Source organism: Abrus precatorius, unplaced genomic scaffold (genome assembly GCF_003935025.1).
Source record: "Abrus precatorius isolate BTA unplaced genomic scaffold, Abrus_2018 Scaffold10, whole genome shotgun sequence".
Classification (NCBI taxonomy): domain Eukaryota; kingdom Viridiplantae; phylum Streptophyta; class Magnoliopsida; order Fabales; family Fabaceae; genus Abrus; species Abrus precatorius.
The window spans coordinates 19,354,381-19,372,750 of record NW_020874292.1 but is presented as its reverse complement, the minus strand read 5'-3'; the positions used below and the strand labels follow the sequence as shown (position 1 = coordinate 19,372,750).

General features: G+C 36.1%; 4 protein-coding genes across 5 annotated transcripts; 2 read left to right on the top strand and 2 right to left on the bottom strand.

Moving 5' to 3' along the window:
- Nucleotides 1–319: 319 nt before the first annotated feature.
- Nucleotides 320–3,254, bottom strand: LOC113853300 (serine/threonine-protein kinase SRK2A-like). 2 transcript variants are annotated; one of them, XM_027483867.1, is made up of 10 exons: nucleotides 3,216–3,254; nucleotides 2,831–2,958; nucleotides 2,643–2,717; nucleotides 2,468–2,577; nucleotides 2,189–2,242; nucleotides 1,989–2,081; nucleotides 1,808–1,900; nucleotides 1,180–1,284; nucleotides 1,003–1,101; nucleotides 320–862 (listed from the first exon to the last, which is right to left on the bottom strand). In XM_027483867.1, the coding sequence occupies exons 4-10, from the start codon at nucleotides 2,534–2,536 to the stop codon at nucleotides 551–553; spliced, it is 825 nt and encodes a 274-aa protein (XP_027339668.1). In that variant the 5' UTR covers nucleotides 2,537–2,577; nucleotides 2,643–2,717; nucleotides 2,831–2,958; nucleotides 3,216–3,254; the 3' UTR covers nucleotides 320–550. The 2 variants fall into 2 exon arrangements, with proteins under 2 accessions (XP_027339668.1, XP_027339667.1); XM_027483866.1 differs by having other exon boundaries at nucleotides 2,468–2,569; nucleotides 2,831–2,953; nucleotides 3,216–3,247.
- A 2,562-nt stretch (nucleotides 3,255–5,816) lies between these two features.
- LOC113864256 (transmembrane 9 superfamily member 1) lies at nucleotides 5,817–11,317 on the top strand. The gene is made up of 12 exons (XM_027497817.1): nucleotides 5,817–6,021; nucleotides 7,422–7,614; nucleotides 7,709–7,813; nucleotides 8,217–8,234; nucleotides 8,327–8,424; nucleotides 8,508–8,660; nucleotides 8,804–8,938; nucleotides 9,063–9,229; nucleotides 9,454–9,548; nucleotides 9,653–10,026; nucleotides 10,260–10,533; nucleotides 10,695–11,317. Exons 1-12 carry the CDS (start codon nucleotides 5,944–5,946, stop codon nucleotides 10,760–10,762), a joined length of 1,758 nt encoding a protein of 585 aa, XP_027353618.1. The 5' UTR covers nucleotides 5,817–5,943; the 3' UTR covers nucleotides 10,763–11,317.
- Nucleotides 8,997–12,790, top strand: LOC113864280 (ferredoxin-A-like). The gene has a single exon (XM_027497833.1). The coding sequence runs from the start codon at nucleotides 12,082–12,084 to the stop codon at nucleotides 12,523–12,525; it is 444 nt and encodes a 147-aa protein (XP_027353634.1). The 5' UTR covers nucleotides 8,997–12,081; the 3' UTR covers nucleotides 12,526–12,790.
- A 956-nt stretch (nucleotides 12,791–13,746) lies between these two features.
- Nucleotides 13,747–18,110, bottom strand: LOC113864272 (MLO-like protein 4). Its single transcript, XM_027497822.1, has 13 exons — nucleotides 17,985–18,110; nucleotides 17,747–17,804; nucleotides 17,347–17,570; nucleotides 16,788–16,904; nucleotides 16,332–16,392; nucleotides 16,058–16,149; nucleotides 15,669–15,743; nucleotides 15,305–15,390; nucleotides 14,986–15,035; nucleotides 14,857–14,897; nucleotides 14,591–14,761; nucleotides 14,473–14,508; nucleotides 13,747–14,338 (listed from the first exon to the last, which is right to left on the bottom strand). The coding sequence occupies exons 1-13, from the start codon at nucleotides 18,108–18,110 to the stop codon at nucleotides 14,225–14,227; spliced, it is 1,251 nt and encodes a 416-aa protein (XP_027353623.1). The 3' UTR covers nucleotides 13,747–14,224.
- Between the last annotated feature and the right edge of the window lie 260 nt (nucleotides 18,111–18,370).

The following is an 18,370-nucleotide window of genomic DNA, read 5'->3' as shown; positions in this document are numbered from 1 at the left end:
CATACTCAGAAGCTACAAAGTTTGGGGACTAAAGTAAATATCATACAAGAAAAATTGTTCGTTGTGCTAAAAGGTGTTGAACTAAACTATATTTTACTATCCCAGATTTCCACAGTTATAATAAAGCTGACAGACATGATGCAATAAACAGGCATCCTTAAGCAGCATAGACACAAAACCAGACTAAACACCAGGGACACTTACAGGCCAGAAAACTAAACCAAAGGAAAAGGAAACAGACAGGAAAACACTACACTTAGCATTTTAACTACCAAACATAAACATGAATAGAAATAAAGTCCCTTAATCTAATCCCTGCAGCGAGATAAATAGGGAGAAGAGTAGGGTGGAGACCGAAAAGGACAGCTTACAATATGGTCACAATTAACAACCTTGTACAATATTAAAAAAATGTACATTTATTCAACTATATGTCCTATACGGAAAACTGAATTTTATACATACGAGCAAAACACACTCAACTTAGTTGAACTTGGCCAAGTGCAAAGGAAAGCAAGAATCTATTGCTCTATCTAGAAATAAACGCTTCTTAACTGACATGAAATTCACCGCTAGCCTGTGCCTCCTTAACTCTCCTTTCATACTCATCTTCTGCCTCAGCCCCTGCTTCTTCTTTTGTTTCATCATCTTCTTCTTCTCCCCAGCCAAACCCTCCAATTGACCTGGATGCCTGAGGTTGAGTCTTGGCCTCCTCAACAATGTTCATGATGTCTTCTATACTCTGAAGAGAAAAGGTTGGGTTTTCTTTTCTGTAGTAGACAGCTTGAGCCACTTCTGTTAATTCTCTAGGCAAGTTCTTTAAAAACCATGGGTGGGATTTGATTTCCTTGATGGTGATTCTCTGTAGGGCCAGGGATATATCAGTCCATGTCTGAAACTTACCAAATGACCAAGAAAACACTACAAAACTATGATTATGAAATCGTTAAACAATTATGAGCTAACTTCAAGTGATATCAAGTGAAGATAACATGTGCATACCCTAGCTGCATTTGCCACAAAAATGCGGGATAGCAGATGTCTGCAGTCTTGAGATATATGAACATAGTCTGGGATCTTGTATTGAACAGCCATAATTCGCTGCATATAAGAATCTAGAGTCAGAAAGTGTAGATATGTTATAAATCTATCAACTGAGATGATGGGGAAAAAATGTACATTGATGGTTTTCCTGAAATTTTTGGGATCCTCTTGGTCTTCAAATGGGTATGCTCCCACCAGCATTACATAAAGAGTCACTCCACAGGACCATACATCAGCTAACTGAACAGAAACAAAACAGAATAGAAGAACTAAGAAAATGATCATTGTCATATCACACATAGAAAACATCAAGCAAAATTTTATCTATCCAGGTCGTAACTCAAATGTCTTCTCTGACATTTGTAAAACAGTCAGAAGAAACACAAATATCATGAATACCCTTTCCTTTAGATGACCACGAGTTTTTAATAGCATTTGAAAATTTTGGGAAGTCACAGGCACCTGTGCTGCAGAAAATAAAATTTATAATTTGAATTCTAAACTACCCTATTCAGACATACTATTTTGTCCATACTATACTGCCAACAACATGCGGACACAAGTCATTGAGCATAATCCACGACTGTAAATCTATAATTATAGGCGACACTTCAACCATAACTACATTGTTTGATGGCCTTGTGCCGATAGAGTTATCATTATTCATTTATTTCTTACTTTCCTCTAAGTAAGAGAAGTCCCTGTGTGTGTTGAAACATTCCAACAGATTCTTAATCTTATTCCATGATAGAAACAAGATTACCTTTCCATCATATTCTCTACGGGAAAGAACCTCCGGGGCAATGTAGGCTGGAGTCCCCACTGTTGATTTAGGCCTTGAATGAAGCAGAGATGACTAGATAAATAAAGAGAGCAAAACTTGTTAAATACGACTTAATAATTTACTTAAAGGATTTGGTGTTGATATGAATCCATTAATGAACCTTAGAATAACCAAAATCACAAATTTTGAGCCGTGGGGCAGGGCTTCCATCCAATAAGGTGTTCTCCAGCTTCAGGTCTCGATGGCAGATTTGCTGCAGCAGGAGGAAAATTATATAGAAAAATAACCCTTAAGGAGGCCAAAAAGAAAAACAAATTACCAGCAAAAACAATCCATTCCCAGAATAACTATTCTATTCACCATGGAATGACAGTAGCTAACTCCCGAGATGAGCTGCTGGAAGAAATAGCGAGCCTGGAAAGTTAGAGGAGATAACAACAATGAGATACAAATTACAGAATCCCCCAGCATGTGATTGTTAACCACGAAGCAGCTTTGTGCCTTTAACAAGTAGGAAAGTGGAAAAAAGAAGTTATAAATGAACGGTAAAGGAGACGGGTCATGAACAGTGTAACTTTGAAGCTCTGAAATAAATATATTTGAAAAATCAACAAAAAAGTTTATATATAGAGAGAGAACCTCATCTTCACTGAATCTTCCAGCAGTGCAAATCCGCTCAAAGAGCTCACCACCTGCAGCATACTCCATAACAATACCCAAATGTGTGGGAGTCAAAACCACCTGAAAAACTGAAATCACGTGTTAAATCATACACTCAACCTTTGAACAACAAACATCACATATACAGACAGACCTCCTTGAAGCGAATGATGTTGGGGTGGCGAAGACTTCTATGATTTATTATTTCCCTCGCAACATTCTCATCAATCTGCAAAACAGATCAATCAATCAATCAATCAATGCTTGGAATTAAAAGAAAACGTGTATGGTGATGAAGGTGAAACTGAAAGGAGTAGAAGAACCGAACCGAACCAAACACACCTTGTGACCGCGTTCAATGTATTTCATGGCAACGAGCTCTTTGGTGTCTTTGTGGCGCATGAGTCTGGCCACCCCAAAATTCCCCGATCCTATATCCTTCACCAGCTCGTATTTCTCCATCCCCTTCGCTACCACCGATAGAGAGAGAGAGAGAGAGAGAGAGAACAAAGGTGGTGAATTTATGAGAGAGAGAGAGTGAGTGAGTAATATAAGTGGGATTTGGGAGAGTTTGGAAGGAAAGCAAGGAATCGTGCGGCAATTTGCAGCAAAATAAAACGAAAATGTTGATTGATTATTTTATTGAAGGAACAGAAAATTTGCAACTTTAACGCAGGACTTGTCTGTAAAAGAAAGAGAGAGAAGAGAAAAAGACAAAGGAACCTACTCTGTCCTTTTTCTTCTTATTCTTCAACGTAGCGTAGCGTACCCTTCTACTCTCTCTCTCTCCCTATATACTACTACTACTACAAACTCACTCAGTGGAATCGAAACAAACAAACAAAATAAAAAACCGAATATCCTATCTATGTGCCTGCACCTCCATTACCCTGCACTCCACCTTCACGCCCTTCATCATCTCACTCCAACCTCATCAATAATACTGTCAAATTATCACACGTTTGGTAAACAATTAATACACTATCCAAAAGTACTGATAAAAATGCATTAAATAAACATCTAAATAAAAAAAAACACGAGACTCGCAAAATAATTAGAATAATCACTAACAGGAGAAATTAGTTAGTTTCATAATTAAAAAAAATTACATCGCTGTAATTTTATACATAGAATTTCATTTATTCACGATTGTTGAAAAAGAAGTAAATTAACTTTTAGTGTGTATTATGACATCATTCGATGATATGAATGGTAAACAATAAGCTAATAATGATTTAAAATTAAACTAAAAAAAAGATGGATTATGTTAGGTGACAAGCTGATAGATGGAGAAAACGATGGAAAGAAATAAACACTTGGCAGCTTAGGGGGAATGGATTTGCATGAGCCGCAAAAGAAAGGTGGCATGATGATGATGATGAGGTTTAGCATGATGCCATTTCGATGGATCCGTGGCTCATTTTCTAACCCTTTATTTTTTAGCATTTTCTCAGGTTCTGGAATTGCCTTGTTCCTCACTCAGAGCGTGTTTGTCTAAATGACATGATTAGAGAATGACATTTCTATGCGTGCTTCGTTATCTCACCCTTCTTTTTTTGACTTGTTGCTTACAAAGTCCCCTCATTTATTAGGGACGTGGGCCACCAACACTTGTGTTTCCCTTTTTCCACCCTCCATATATACGACTCGTAGAATTCTCTAATTTCAATTCCTTCCACGATTCTTGCTTTTTTCAGTTATGCATCTATTTTACTTCTGTTCAGATATTCTTATCACTGCTTCTCACCAAAATTGATGGTCACGCTGAATGCCATGTCCTAAGATGAAGGTTAATGATAGGTCGGAACGAGATTTTTTAAATAATTATATATTAATAAAATATTATTTTTTATTAATTTTTAGTATGCTAACTCATTAATTCAATGGCTCACTCATTAGTATGCTAATTCACTCTTAAACGGGACACGCTATAAAATCTAGTCCATTCTTTAAATGAAACAAACTCAAGTTAGCCTGCTTTTGGTAAGACAAACGAATTAACCTGTTTTCTCACCCCTAATTATTATTACACATACAATTATATTTTTTATTAAAAAATTAATCATTTAAATTTCGTAGTAATATTATTTAGTTACTCGTTATATCATTCGTATGTTATATCCATTATTGATATCTTACTTGTTTATGTTAAGGTATAAAAAATATAAATAAATGTTATTTAAATCGATTCTCCTAACCTTTCTCTAGATAAACTTAAGATGTTTAATCATCATCTTAAAAATTTTAAATAAAAAAAAACAAATGCAATATTTTATGGTATATTATAGTTAGAATATTTTAGCAATACTAAATAGTATAATTTATTATATATTTTATTTTATTTTTTAAGCGGTACATCAATGTTTATTTGCCAAGGATGAAATTGGAATTTGGCCTTGAAAATTTTATTAAGAGTCTATTGACACGTGAGATTGAATTGTAAAGATACCAACATAGAAATTAATCAATGGAAAAACTTGAATCAATAAGTAACAGACATGTATCAAAACGTGCTGTTTGTATATGAATCCGAAACGAGTCAGAATTATGCAACCCTTATATGCACTAGTTAGGAAAATGCTTTTATAATTGAAACACCATTCCAAGACCCAATTTTATAAAATTATAACACAACTAGAAATAATATTCTGTTAATCAAAATTCTTAATCTTACCTCACAGTACTTTAATTATTTTTCTTTATTTTTAGCACTTTTACCACTGTTATTAACATTTTTACTACCACAAACTATTATAATATTTATTATTGTTATTACTACTGTTGTGACTACTATTATAATTACTATTATTGCTGTAGTTAATAATATATTAAAATCTTTAATTTAACTTTAATGTATTTTCAACTTTGTCTGCATTTAATTAAAAATGGAAAAATTGAATTATAATTTAACTAGAAATTACAGTTATATGTCTTGATTGTTTGCACAACTAAAACATGATAATTACGATTCTAAATCAATTTCAATTTCATGCGTCAAACGTCTTTAAAACTCTAGTTAACATTATCGTATAAAACAATAAAAACTTGGTTGCATATCATTGTCGCCATCAAGTATTTATGGGTGAGGGTCCTTTTTATTTTTGGGTCAAGAGGGGTGGGTGACCCGAAGCTTCACGAATCTGAATCTAAACATGGGCCATGGGCTTGATTCTATTGCTAGAGACTACATATAAGCCCACTCCATACAAGTCCAATTGAAATTCCATGGCCCAGTTTGCAGCACACAGTTTCAAATTTCTAATAATAATAATAATAAAATCGATTTTTTAGGTGCAGTGTAAAAGAAAATGCAAGGTACTACTTAGTTGGGTTGAACGTGAAAAATAATATTAGTAATCAGTGGGACGAAGAGAGAGAGAGAGAGAGAGAGAGTCTCAATCCTTCAAGGGCAAGTCCTCGGTTGTGTTTCTCTCTCTTGAGGTTCGAGATCCACCATGTTCTTCAGATTCTCTCTCCTCTTCCTCCTCTCTCTCTTCCTCTATCCGGCCCTCGCTTCCGAGTCAGATCACAGGGTAAGATTTTCCGATTCTATTGCTCGATCTTCATTTTCTAGTTAGATCTAAGCTTTCAATTTTCCTTTCATTTTCTCAGCTGCGTGTTTTCGTTCTCGTTTGTGTTTGAAGCCTACGCGATGTGGTTGGTGTTTAGCCGTTAGATCTCAACTGTTTGTTCACTCTTCTCCATTATGCCCCTTTAATAATGATTGACATTATCATTTTGGATGTGGATTTCAATTTCAACTCTTCCCTGTTCTGCTATTAATTCATCTTGTTGGCTGTGTTTGGAATTCGGAGTTTTCTCTTTCTACGTTGGACTCTGCATTAAGTAAATATGAGAAAATCGTGTGTTGACATTCACTCTTGACTTACTTCGCTTGGCAATGTTAAATGTCCACGGAGCGGTTATTGGCTAGTATTTCTACTTTATTTGATACCATTATATCGATTATTTTGCTATTTTTTGCATCCATTGTGATTTAATTGCATTGACATGTACCAGGATGCACTGGCTGATACTAACCATAAAGGGCAATTCATTGTTGTTGGTTGCTTTAGGGATTGTTTGGGAAGAAGGGTTTTGGATGGGAGGGGAGGGCAAATTTTTTTATTTTGAATAAATTATTTAAAATTAATATTTTTTCAAAATAAAAGATATAAATTGATATATTTTTATCATGCATTAATCATTATAAATAATTCTTATAATTTTTTAAATTAAAATATATGTCCTCCCTTCCCTTCCCCTTAAAAAACCCACTCCCAAACATACCCTTAGTCTTTTTTGTGCATAATCTCAACATTCAAGCTCGATAACCTTGTTCCTATGTCTACTGTCTGTTGGCAGTCATTGTGTATTGCAAATGGTGATCCTTTTAATTTACCCCTTTTCTTAACTTAAAAATTGCAAGAGTGGTGAGTTTTACAGTTCCTAGTCTTCTGTATGGTCTAATGTCTATCAGCAATTGTTTTTAGTATTTCAAAGACTGAAATGATGCACATACCCTGATGGGAGGCTTGAAAACAATTTAGTGCTAGGTGTTTCTGCCTCCCTGGACATCGGGAGCTTGGGTGTCAGTCTTCCCTTTCTAGGAAGCTTGTCAATGTTAGGTGCTTTGACTGGACAGTGCTTGTGTCGTATATGAGCTTCGTGGTAACCTCATAATAAATCAATTCATGGTTACAACTTACATAAAGATAGTTATTACTTATTGGTACACCTACATTAATGTTCTTAATTAATTGATAAAATGCACTTCTAAAGGTCTTTAAGCAGTGGTAATTGTAATTGCTATATTACTGAATCCTCTATCATTTCCTTGAGCTAGGTGCAAAGATAAAATATGTTTCTTTTATTTGTAGCTTCCGGTCATTAATGGCTATCTGTTTAAAACATGTATTTCATTTTATTGCAGTATCAAAAAGATGACCCAGTTATTCTTTGGGTGAACAAAGTTGGTCCTTATAACAATCCACAAGAAACATACAATTATTACAGCCTCCCATTTTGCCGACCACCTGGTAATCCGGCACACAAATGGGGTGGTCTTGGTGAGGTCTTGGGTGGCAATGAACTCATTGATAGCCAACTTGAGATAAAGTTCCTTGGTATGAAGGCTTCTTTTATCCTATCTATTTCATTAAACCTATCAGTTGATGTACTGGCCCTAATGGATTTTTTATTTTTTTTTGGTTTTAAAAGGAAATGTGGAAAAGACCACTTTTTGCCGTCTGGAACTTGAGGAAGCAAAGGTTAAACACTTCAAGGATGCAATTGAGAATAACTACTGGTTTGAATTCTTCATGGGTATGTTGGGCACTGTTTCTTTCTTCCACTTATTACTTAGAGAATTGATTGAACAATTGTACCTTTTGGATAGTCTTGAAAATTTTAAAGCTGGCAGCAGTTTGTCTTTGACCATTGCATAAACTGAAGGGGCTGAGGCTCTTCTTCAAAAGTATGAAGAATTATTTGTTTAAAGTTATTCATAAATATTTTTCAAATTTCAATACCTTAGCAAATTGTAGACAATTGATATTAAGTTGTCTTGATTGATATACTGATGTGAGCGAGGGTTTGTTTTATGGTTTCCCTTTATCATTTGTTTTCTTTTTATTATTATTATTTTTTTTCAATTTTCTGAATAACTTACCTTGGTTCTGTTTCTTGTTATATTTGTTGGCGGTCGATGTGCTAAACGAATGTTCAGATGACCTTCCATTATGGGGTATGCCTACAACTGCTACTTTCTCTTTGTTTGATTTGATTTTGCATTTAATTAATTGATCATTATAGAGGGTTCTCTTATTCATGTTTAAGGGTATGTTGGTGAGCTACATCCTGATAAGAACAGTGATAATGGCAAGCATGTACTTTACACACACAAGAACATCATTGTTAAATACAATAACGATCAGGTCAGAGGTTATTTAAATATTTTTGCTATCTTATTATGTTTTGGGATTCATTGAGTGCCATACTTAGTTCCATTTTATTGCAGATCATTCATGTGAATCTAACTCATGACAACCCAAAGCCTTTGGAAGTAGGAAGATCTTTGGACATGACATATTCTGTCAAATGGACTACTACTAATGTCACTTTTGGACGCCGATTTGATGTATACCTGGACTATCCATTTTTTGAGCATCAGGTGAAAATAAATGCTGCTAGCTTTGTATTTTCTATTGAAGAAGTGTTTATTGTTGATCACCGGCTATGTGTTCATTCATGTGGATCAGTGGATCCTACCTTAGCCAAGTCATTAAGAGAACTTTGATTTTTTTCTTTCTGCAGATTCATTGGTTCTCCATTTTTAACTCTTTTATGATGGTCATCTTCCTTACTGGATTGGTGTCAATGATATTAATGCGAACTTTGCGAAATGATTATGCAAAGTATGCTCGGGAAGATGATGATTTGGAAACTCTGGTGAGGCTTTTGTTGACTTTTATCTTTTTTTTTTATATATATATTTTTGTCTGGAACACCGAGATTCTCTTTTCCTAAATTCACTTCTGATTGTCAATTCTTGGTCAATGCACAAATATTCCAGGAAAGAGATGTTAGTGAAGAATCTGGCTGGAAACTTGTGCATGGTGATGTTTTTCGGCCTCCTTTCAGTTTGGTTATTCTTTCAGCTGTTGTTGGTACTGGTGCTCAGCTTGCATTGCTGGTTCTTCTTGTCATCTTGTTGGCTATTGTTGGGATGTTGTATGTTGGGTAAGCAGTTAACCTTAAACTGACTGTAATTTTACTCTGAATAGTGATTATGTTAATAATTGTGTGATTGTCAACAAAATGGACTTAATGCTATATGCACACGTTATTTTCTGCTTACACATTTTATCTATCACCAAATGTTTCATTTGTATAGTTTTCCTATTGACTATATTTTGTATGGCCACTTGTTATCCCTTATTATCTAAGTTTCCTTCAATGTGCAGACGAGGAGCCATTGTCACAACCTTCATTGTGTGCTATGCTCTCACATCTTTCATTTCTGGTTATGTGAGTGGAGGAATGTACTCACGTAATGGGGGTAAGAATTTGCTTTGAACTGTGCTACATGTTCTCTTTGTGTTTGTTTGGGCAGCTGTTTTTCATTCTCTCTCAGATGACTATAACTGTGCTTATCATTTTTAGGTAAAAATTGGATTAAATCCATGATCCTTACAGCTTCACTGTTCCCATTCATGTGCTTTGGAATTGGATTTATCTTAAACACAGTTGCTATATTTTATGGATCTCTAGCAGCTATCCCCTTTGGTACAATGGTGGTTGTCTTTGTTATTTGGGCTTTTATCTCTTTCCCACTAGCACTTCTTGGCACAGTTGTTGGAAGAAATTGGAGTGGTGCTCCGAATAATCCATGTCGTGTTAAGACCATTCCTCGCCCCATTCCTGAGAAAAAGTGGTACCTCACACCATCTGTAGTTTCTCTGATGGGGGGACTGCTTCCGTTTGGCAGCATATTCATTGAGATGTATTTTGTATTTACTTCCTTCTGGAATTACAAGGTGAATTTCAATGCAATTATTTGTTTCTGGCAGTAAAGTGCTTTTTCTTCCCTTGTTCGTTTGGGTTAAGATTTGCTTTTACTTCAGAGCCTAGCTAATTTTTATTTCTCGAGGAAAATATTTCTACATTACGGTCTTTCAAGTAGTAAATCATATATTCCTGTGAAAGCTGAATAACCCCATGCACTGTTGCCTTACGTGGTTCTTTTCCCCTTCCACTTTGTGACAAACAGGTGTACTATGTCTATGGCTTCATGCTACTGGTTTTTCTGATTCTTATCATTGTTACTGTCTGTGTGACAATTGTGGGGACATACTTTTTGTTAAATGCTGAGAACTACCACTGGCAATGGACGTCTTTCTTTTCAGCTGCCTCTACAGCTGTTTATGTGTATTTGTACTCAGTATACTACTACTATGTGAAGACAAAGATGTCAGGCTTCTTCCAAACCAGCTTCTATTTTGGATACACTTTGATGTTTTGTCTTGGACTGGGAATTTTGTGCGGTAAGTCTTCAGTTTAATTGCAATCTCTGTTTCAATCATTTGTTCACTCTGCTGAAGTGAAACGGAATACATTAATTATGTGCAGAATACCTTTTTTTTTTATACAAGCTACTGTGTTCCTGTCACCTGAATTGAATTGAAGTTTTTCTCCTATTGTGCAGGAGCTGTGGGTTATCTTGGTTCGAATTTATTTGTGAGGAGGATCTACAGAAACATCAAGTGTGACTAAGGCTTTTCTAGGAGTCTGAGACCAGAGCACTTCCAAATGTTTGTTGCTGGAGACAGTAAATTCTTAAAGGAAGCCTTTGGTCGTGTGGGGACTGAACAATGTTTACAGGTAGTATCACAGGGTTGAGGATGGTGATGTATTCTTTCTCAATATTAGGAAAGCCCTGAGATTTTTTCCCTGGCTGTAAGTGAAAGCCTTGGTTTAGAATGCAGGGACTGGTCTTTGTAATTTAGATAGTTAGCAAAATATCAGACTCGATGATACTTTTTCCTCCTTTTATAAATAGGTGCCCGATTGACGGACTGATGTCTGATTCCCCTACACGGTTTAGCTATTGTACGTAGAGGGGATGAAGTCTCGGAAATGAATTTTGTGCTTCTGAATTTTGTATCAAATCTGAATATCCTTTCTAACTACTTCCTGAAAACATCTCTTCTTAATCTTTTAGGCAATTTTTTCTTTTTTGCCTTCTAATGTTGTTTAGACTCTATATATTTCGATGTCTCTTCGAGTTTGGGTGTAACACCGCGAGGCACGATTTTAGCCAATAATAAATGAGTAGATAAATAGTTTGTCCTGCTGCACGTCCGTTTCTCAACTGTGCGCTGTTTTAGTCATTTTCTGTAACTTTTGGAGGTTTTATTTGAACATAGGGTGTAAAATGCAGTACGTCAAGGATAAACATTCAATGGTTGTAGTGGCAAAAGTATTTTGCTCCTTTTTGCTCTCTTTTGATATTCAAGTGTTAAGGAACTGTTGATGGGGTTACATTTGAATTTGGCAAAAATTCAAGTTTATTTTAACAATTTTTTCGCAATTGTTTATGTTTATTCAAATATGTTTGTAATTTTTTCTCCCAACGCAATCGTATAAGTAATGTTACTAGTAGTTAAGTCATTATAACAGCAGTACAAGCATTTAGAGATTGAAAATTGGATTTGTGGCTCTTAAACGCTCGAAATTCCCTGCCGGTAACCCTTTTGAAATTCCAAAGACGATTTTAACAGGAAAATCCGCATTCCTTCCCTTGTAATATTTTATCGTATAGAGCCATATAAAAAAATTCAATAAATTGTTCATAAAGTGAAACTTGTGCGGTGAGGATTGTGCTAACCACGATCACCTATAATCTGTGGTGATAATAGAGATAGATAGAGTGAGGCATAAAATACTGCCACGTGGCAGATAGGATTGCATGCCACTTCACGTCGCTGCTTGTTGTAACCACACTATTTCCACAAGCTCCCCATTATTATCAACAATAAGCAGCGGTTGGTAGAGAGAGAGGAGCACACTCCAGAGTTTGCAATACCAAAAGAATGGCCAACACACCAGCTTTCGGTAGCACCATGGTGAGCACCTCCTTCCTGAGGAGGCAGCCAGTGAGCACGAGTCTTAAGGCATTCTCCAACGTGGGTCAAACTGCGTTTGGTTTAAAAGGAGGACGTGGAGGTCGTGTCACTTGCATGGCTGTATACAAGGTGAAGCTGATCACCCCAGAAGGACCTCAAGAATTTGACTGCCCAGATGATGTTTACATTCTTGACCAAGCAGAAGAGATAGGTGTTGAGCTTCCCTACTCATGCAGGGCTGGTTCTTGCTCTTCCTGTGCTGGCAAAGTTGTGGGTGGCCAAGTGGACCAGTCGGACGGTAGCTTCCTTGATGATGACCAAATAGAAGGAGGATTTGTTCTCACCTGTGTTGCTTTCCCCAAGTCTGACGTTGTTATTGAGACCCACAAAGAGGAGGAGCTCACTGCTTAAATCTTCTTCCCATTGCCTCTTCAAGATTCTTCCCCTCCAACGACCACACCCCCCCCCCCCCAATCATGTTATGTTGTTGCGTTTAATTTTGTGCCTTTTTCTGTGGATGTGGTTGTCTATGATGAGCAACTTATGCCTTAATATTATTTCTCTTGTAGTATAACAAGTGAACTTGTTGCAACTTCAATAATGTTTTCCTGCATATAATATCTTTTTCTCTCCTTTCCTCTCTTCTGTGATGAATAAGAATTCTGAATTTTCATAGTAATGTACGTGCAAATTTTTTGTGCTTTGTGCGTGAGTTTTCTTCCGTCTCCTCCACCCTATGTGGTATACCCGGTCTAAGATGCTAACTTGCACCTAACCTGCGTACTAAACTTCTAATAAAAGATGATGCTAGTGCAAGGAAACGATAGAAGGAAATGGAATGTATTGGGAATTTTTTTGACCTTTTTAGCTGCATATACTTGAAAGAGAGGTGATATCTGATTGTATCTGCAGTACAAGCTAACTTGTGTTATACTTCAGAGGATTTAACAACGATTTGTACATCTATGGTCTCTGAAGTTCTAACAGGTTATGATGTAGTACATAAAACATAAGAAACATAAATTGATCATGTTTTCTGAAACAAATCAAGAAGAGTCTCAACTGTTGTTCCCTCTCCGATGTCAACATGGTCTTCACAATTGTAAGGCGGTTGTGGGGGATTAACATGTACAGATTCAGACAAATATTCAGCCACCTTGGTTGGGTTGTTGGAAGTCTCAAAATTCAGCTGATCTGCTGAAGTCACTGTTATCTGATTCAAAGACTCTAAGGAAGAGCTTCGAGTTAGGGTACCGGATACTACTGTTATTTCATCCCTCTCATAAATTGTTGATTCGAGTGAACATACTGATCTAGCGGTATGCAAGTTTAATGAGTCATGCTTAGACCTGTGTTTTACTCTTTTACACCAACTATGCAGGGAATCTCTAACACTTTCTGCCACTAAGGCCTTCTTACATCGAGATCCCATCTGGAGTGAGTCATCAAAGGTGAATATCAGGATTAAGCAAAGTTACTGCTTTGGCATTTTTGTTAAAACATTATTGCAAAATGGGATAGAATACTAAACATTTCATGTCAACAGATGATAACCAAATAACTCATAATGACGCGATCACTTTGTAGTTCAGAGGTTGAAGATATCATCACTTGTTTCTTGTACTTTTTTTAGGGAAAATCAGTGTTTCATACTCTTTTGAGATTTATACCCTATTTATGCTCATGTAAAAATGAGTTAAATTGCAGAGAGAGAGAGAGAGAGAGAGAGAGACATTTATACCATATTCTTTTAGTGTCATTTTTGTGATACCATATTATCTCAATTTGACTATTCTGCCTTAGTTCTATCAGCCTTTTCCCCCCCAAGTCATAATACAATTTTTAACCTTGATATTTTCACCCCCCATTTTTTAACCAACGTTATAGACCTATCCAGTATTTACCCTTTCAATTAGAGAAAATAAAATGATCTTCGAATATTTAGAAATAAGAACTTGTCAGAGAGAAAGTTAAGCCAACCTGCGAAATTATTACATTCAGGGGCACTGTCATGTAGCTACACCAGAACTGAACAAGAGCACTGCAAGTTTAGAAACAAGAAAATGTGAGAGTTCCCGCAAATTGAAGTATTTAAAATCTGGAAAATAAGTCAAGAAAGCAGAACAAAGCATTCTTGAAAGAGAGGCGAAACCAACCCAGATGCCAACCGAATAATGATCATGTAATGGTTTCTCATGAAGCACGATTGTTGCTGGAGTCCCCACTAAACAAACAGAAAATAAAAAAAAATCCAGCGGTCAAAGAATTCTAGCAATGAAACACAGGAACACCGAACAGATATAGGCATACACATGCTGGCACGTCCAAAGATACAATCTTGAAATTTTAAAATCTTACCAATGTCCAAATAAACGTTGCCATTTCAAAGGCATTCTGCATAAACATTTGAGAAAATAAGAACAAGAAAACAACCATGCAGAATGAACTGAGTATGAATAAACTGCTAAATATATACCTGAAATATCACGAATTGTATCAGCCATAACAGGATATCTGGTTTTTTGAACCAAAAAAGATCATCACGTGGCTTTACTTGTGTCCTAGCTGATGGACCTGTCTGCTCTCTAATTTCAAGTGCTAAAGTGGATACAACATGTTGAAGTTTTGTCCCTATTAACATGACAAGCTTTTATGTGTAGAGATATCAGACCTTAAGGAAAATAACTTTCAATGAACTGTTTTATTTTGATTTGTTGAAATATCAAATCAGAATATACATACCATTGCAGGGATAAATGATAGCCAGAAGTATATATTCAGACCTGCACATTAAGAAACTTCAATATTTGAGGACATTAATTAAGGACACTAACAATCTAGACATCTTCAATTCCAAAATAGGAAAGTTACCGTGGATGTTCACAAAGATGCAGATTATAGCATAAATCCAAAGCGGCCAGCTACAGAATTGGAAAAGTTTATTCAGCTCTAAGATATTTTCTCCATGTTTTCGGTTAGCAAAACTTCAGTTGAAGTAAGTTTGATGCTGATTAGAAACATAAGTAGTTGCTACAATAACTAAAAAGTTTCTCTCAAAGGAAACTTCATTTCTCAATCTTAAATATTTCCATGTTAACTAAGCAGCTTACTATTAATAATGCAATAAATTATATCGTTTGCAACACAGCAACCAGTTAAGAGGAGAAATCCGTTTCAAAAGAGTTTGTACCTTATTCCTAGAATGCCATGAAATTCATCTTCCATGCTTCGAACCATATAGTTATGAAAATTATAGGACAACGGCAATTTGTGTTCCTGCATATTGACAAAGAAGGGAGCAAATTAAGCCAGTGGTGTAGAATAAGATTTAACCAGGGAGATGATCAGCAAGTTAATGATTTTATTCTAGAAAGACAACTGATTTGTATCCTCAAGTGATCATCTATGTGCAGAATGGCGTTGATTTTTGTGATTTGTGAATGCAAGAGAGCAGCTCTGTCCACAACGTGTAACAGCATATTGAATATAGGGAGAATTAAAACAATCAGGTCATCAGGGACAAATAATTAGAGAAGAACCCTAAAAACACTTACTGTGATGAAACCTAGACGGAGTGCAAGGTAGTCTGATTTTCGTATAGAACTCCTAAACTGACGCAGAAAACATAGCTGCAAGTTCAGATTAAAATGTGTCATTTATTACTGAAACAATAAAAAATCAAAATATGCATAAGGCTCATACTAAGAAAATTATAAGCAAGAAGAGAACAGTTGCAAACATGATTTCCAATCCAAGAATATTTCACAATTATGTCAGAATTTCAGATTGTTACAAGTCAAACTGAAAGATGAGATAGTTTACAAGGATACGTGAGCTAGCAAAATAATTATGTATATGTTATAGATATCACAATGTCAGCTTAATGAAAAAACAAAGTCACACAAATAAGTAAGAATATGTATTTAAATTGATGACACATCACCATCCAGATTAGTATTGGACTCCTGCTCCATGGATGAGAAGTGTGATGGAAAACAAAGGTTGTCTGCCGCCTCATCACCTTGTTTCTCTTTTCTGTTGAGCAAAAATTAGTAAAAGTACTGGCCATATTTTAATGTGCGATAGATGATGATGAAATTTTTATGTTAGAAACATGCAATGGAATCCAAGTTTGTGGGGTTTTCCCCTAGTCATTTGTTTCTACATTGACAAAGTTCTTAAATGGTTGGTCAATAAAGCACCATTTTGTGATTTACCTTGCAGATTTCCATCAGTTGCCATCGTAGCCTGATTTTCCCATCTGCGCCAACTATATATCTACAAACACAAGCAACAAAGAGAGAATAAAGTACTGTTCATCATACAAGAGGCAATGTCTTCCCCACAAGAAGATGATAACATCTGTTTATAATTCAAAAGCATCAAAATGACCATGCGCAGGATATGAACCAGACAACCAAACATAGAGAACAAAAGCAAGTAAGACAACTCCGATTGATTGGAACAAGTATCATTTTCAAGGAAAATCAATTTTGCTATTCCTAGCACACTACTCAAGCAAAGACATTATTATCTACAGTCACCACTGATAATAAGGACATGACACATTTTACTGATCGTAATGGTGAATATTATTGTACTGTTGTTAATAAATGTGCCAAGGAGAACTATTGTACATAGTCCTATAATAAACTGGAATTTTGATGACTGACCTTGCTCATCGCTAAACCAACTGCCAGACAACTATATAGAACATGAGTGATTCCAAGAACAAATAAGAAGCGGTGCAGCTGCTCAAGACCCTCATATGAAACAAACGGTTCGTGGCCCTGCATCCATTTATCAGTATTTCAATAGGATGATTTGTAGTGTTGCGAGGGAATAGCTATCTAATCTCAGTTTGCTCTATAGAAGATAAGTCCTGCATCTTTTTCATCTGTATTTTTCAGTCAGTATGACAGTAAATGGAATAGAAACCTTCTTTTTATCCATAACCACATTCACCATCAGTGCTATCCTCTGTCACTCAGAAACAGTAGAAGCCAGTCCATGGCAACTGTTTACTGGCTAACATCATGTAACTACTCATCTTGTCAGTCACTACCTTGTCAGATAGCCATTCAAATTGTTAGTGGCTGAATGCACCAAACACCTCTTTTTTATTGTCTCTTTTGCCGTCTTTTGGAGATAATTTTCCAAAAACGTGAAACATGAAATTGGACATACTGCAATGAAGAAAGCACCCCCTATATTGTATTTGAAGCATGTTACCTCTGCACATTGGTTGAATGTACCACTATTGAGTCCTTTTGGAATAGTAGTTTCACCAGGGAAGGATGAAGAGCTTTCAAACATTATATTCTCATTCGTGACAAGGTCTTGCTCAGAACAAATATAAAACCGACTGCTGAAAAGTGACGAATTCACACAAATTTCAGAGATCCATCTAGCACTTTGCGCCAACAATAAAGAGATGAGCCCAAGCAGCATCAGCTCTGCCACAAAGGATCAATCCAAGTCAAATACAAAACAAAAAATCAATAAAGCTGCCAAAGTATATAAGAAACTGAAACCATGCTAATAGTATTATGGAATATACTTATTCCTTTCGTCTTACCATACACCCTAGTCATATGATGATGTCTACAGGTATCTATCTAAGACATTTTACCTTCCTTAATTTTCTCCAGCGAAGCAAAAAGTGCCTTCCTTCTTGTTTTCTTCAACCACTGCACAGCCAAGAAAAATATGTTGCATATTTTCTTCATGAGATTTAAAAAGCTACTTCAGTTTATTGGTCCACTTGGGTTCTATTACGGTTCCATTCCATGCACCGTTTTTGTTACATCTGCACATAAACATTTCTAAGAGCATTTTCATTTTGGCAATGAGTGAGTTTCCCTCCCTACCTTTCCAAAGCGGTAGATTGAACGCTCAACCAAGAAACAAACAAAGACCATCACAGTAACAACAGAGGCAACCGAATATGTTGGCGTCTCAGCCAGAGAGCGACCTCGCTGCAGCACCTCCGCCATTGCTCACGTCAACACAACCCTTTATCTATGGTGCATAAAGTTGAAGGCTTTCATGGGAAAAATACAAGTTTTTGATTCCACAAAAGTGAAAGCAAGATGGGATCCAGGAAATGGGGAAGTACAGTGCAAAAGAGAAGGGAAGGTTCTGAGTTTAATAGGTGAAGGTGCATGTGGACAGTGCAAACCTTGCTCATCTTTCAACACAATAAACTCATTGTTTATTTTATTTTTAATTAATTATTGTGTCACTCAACTCTAGC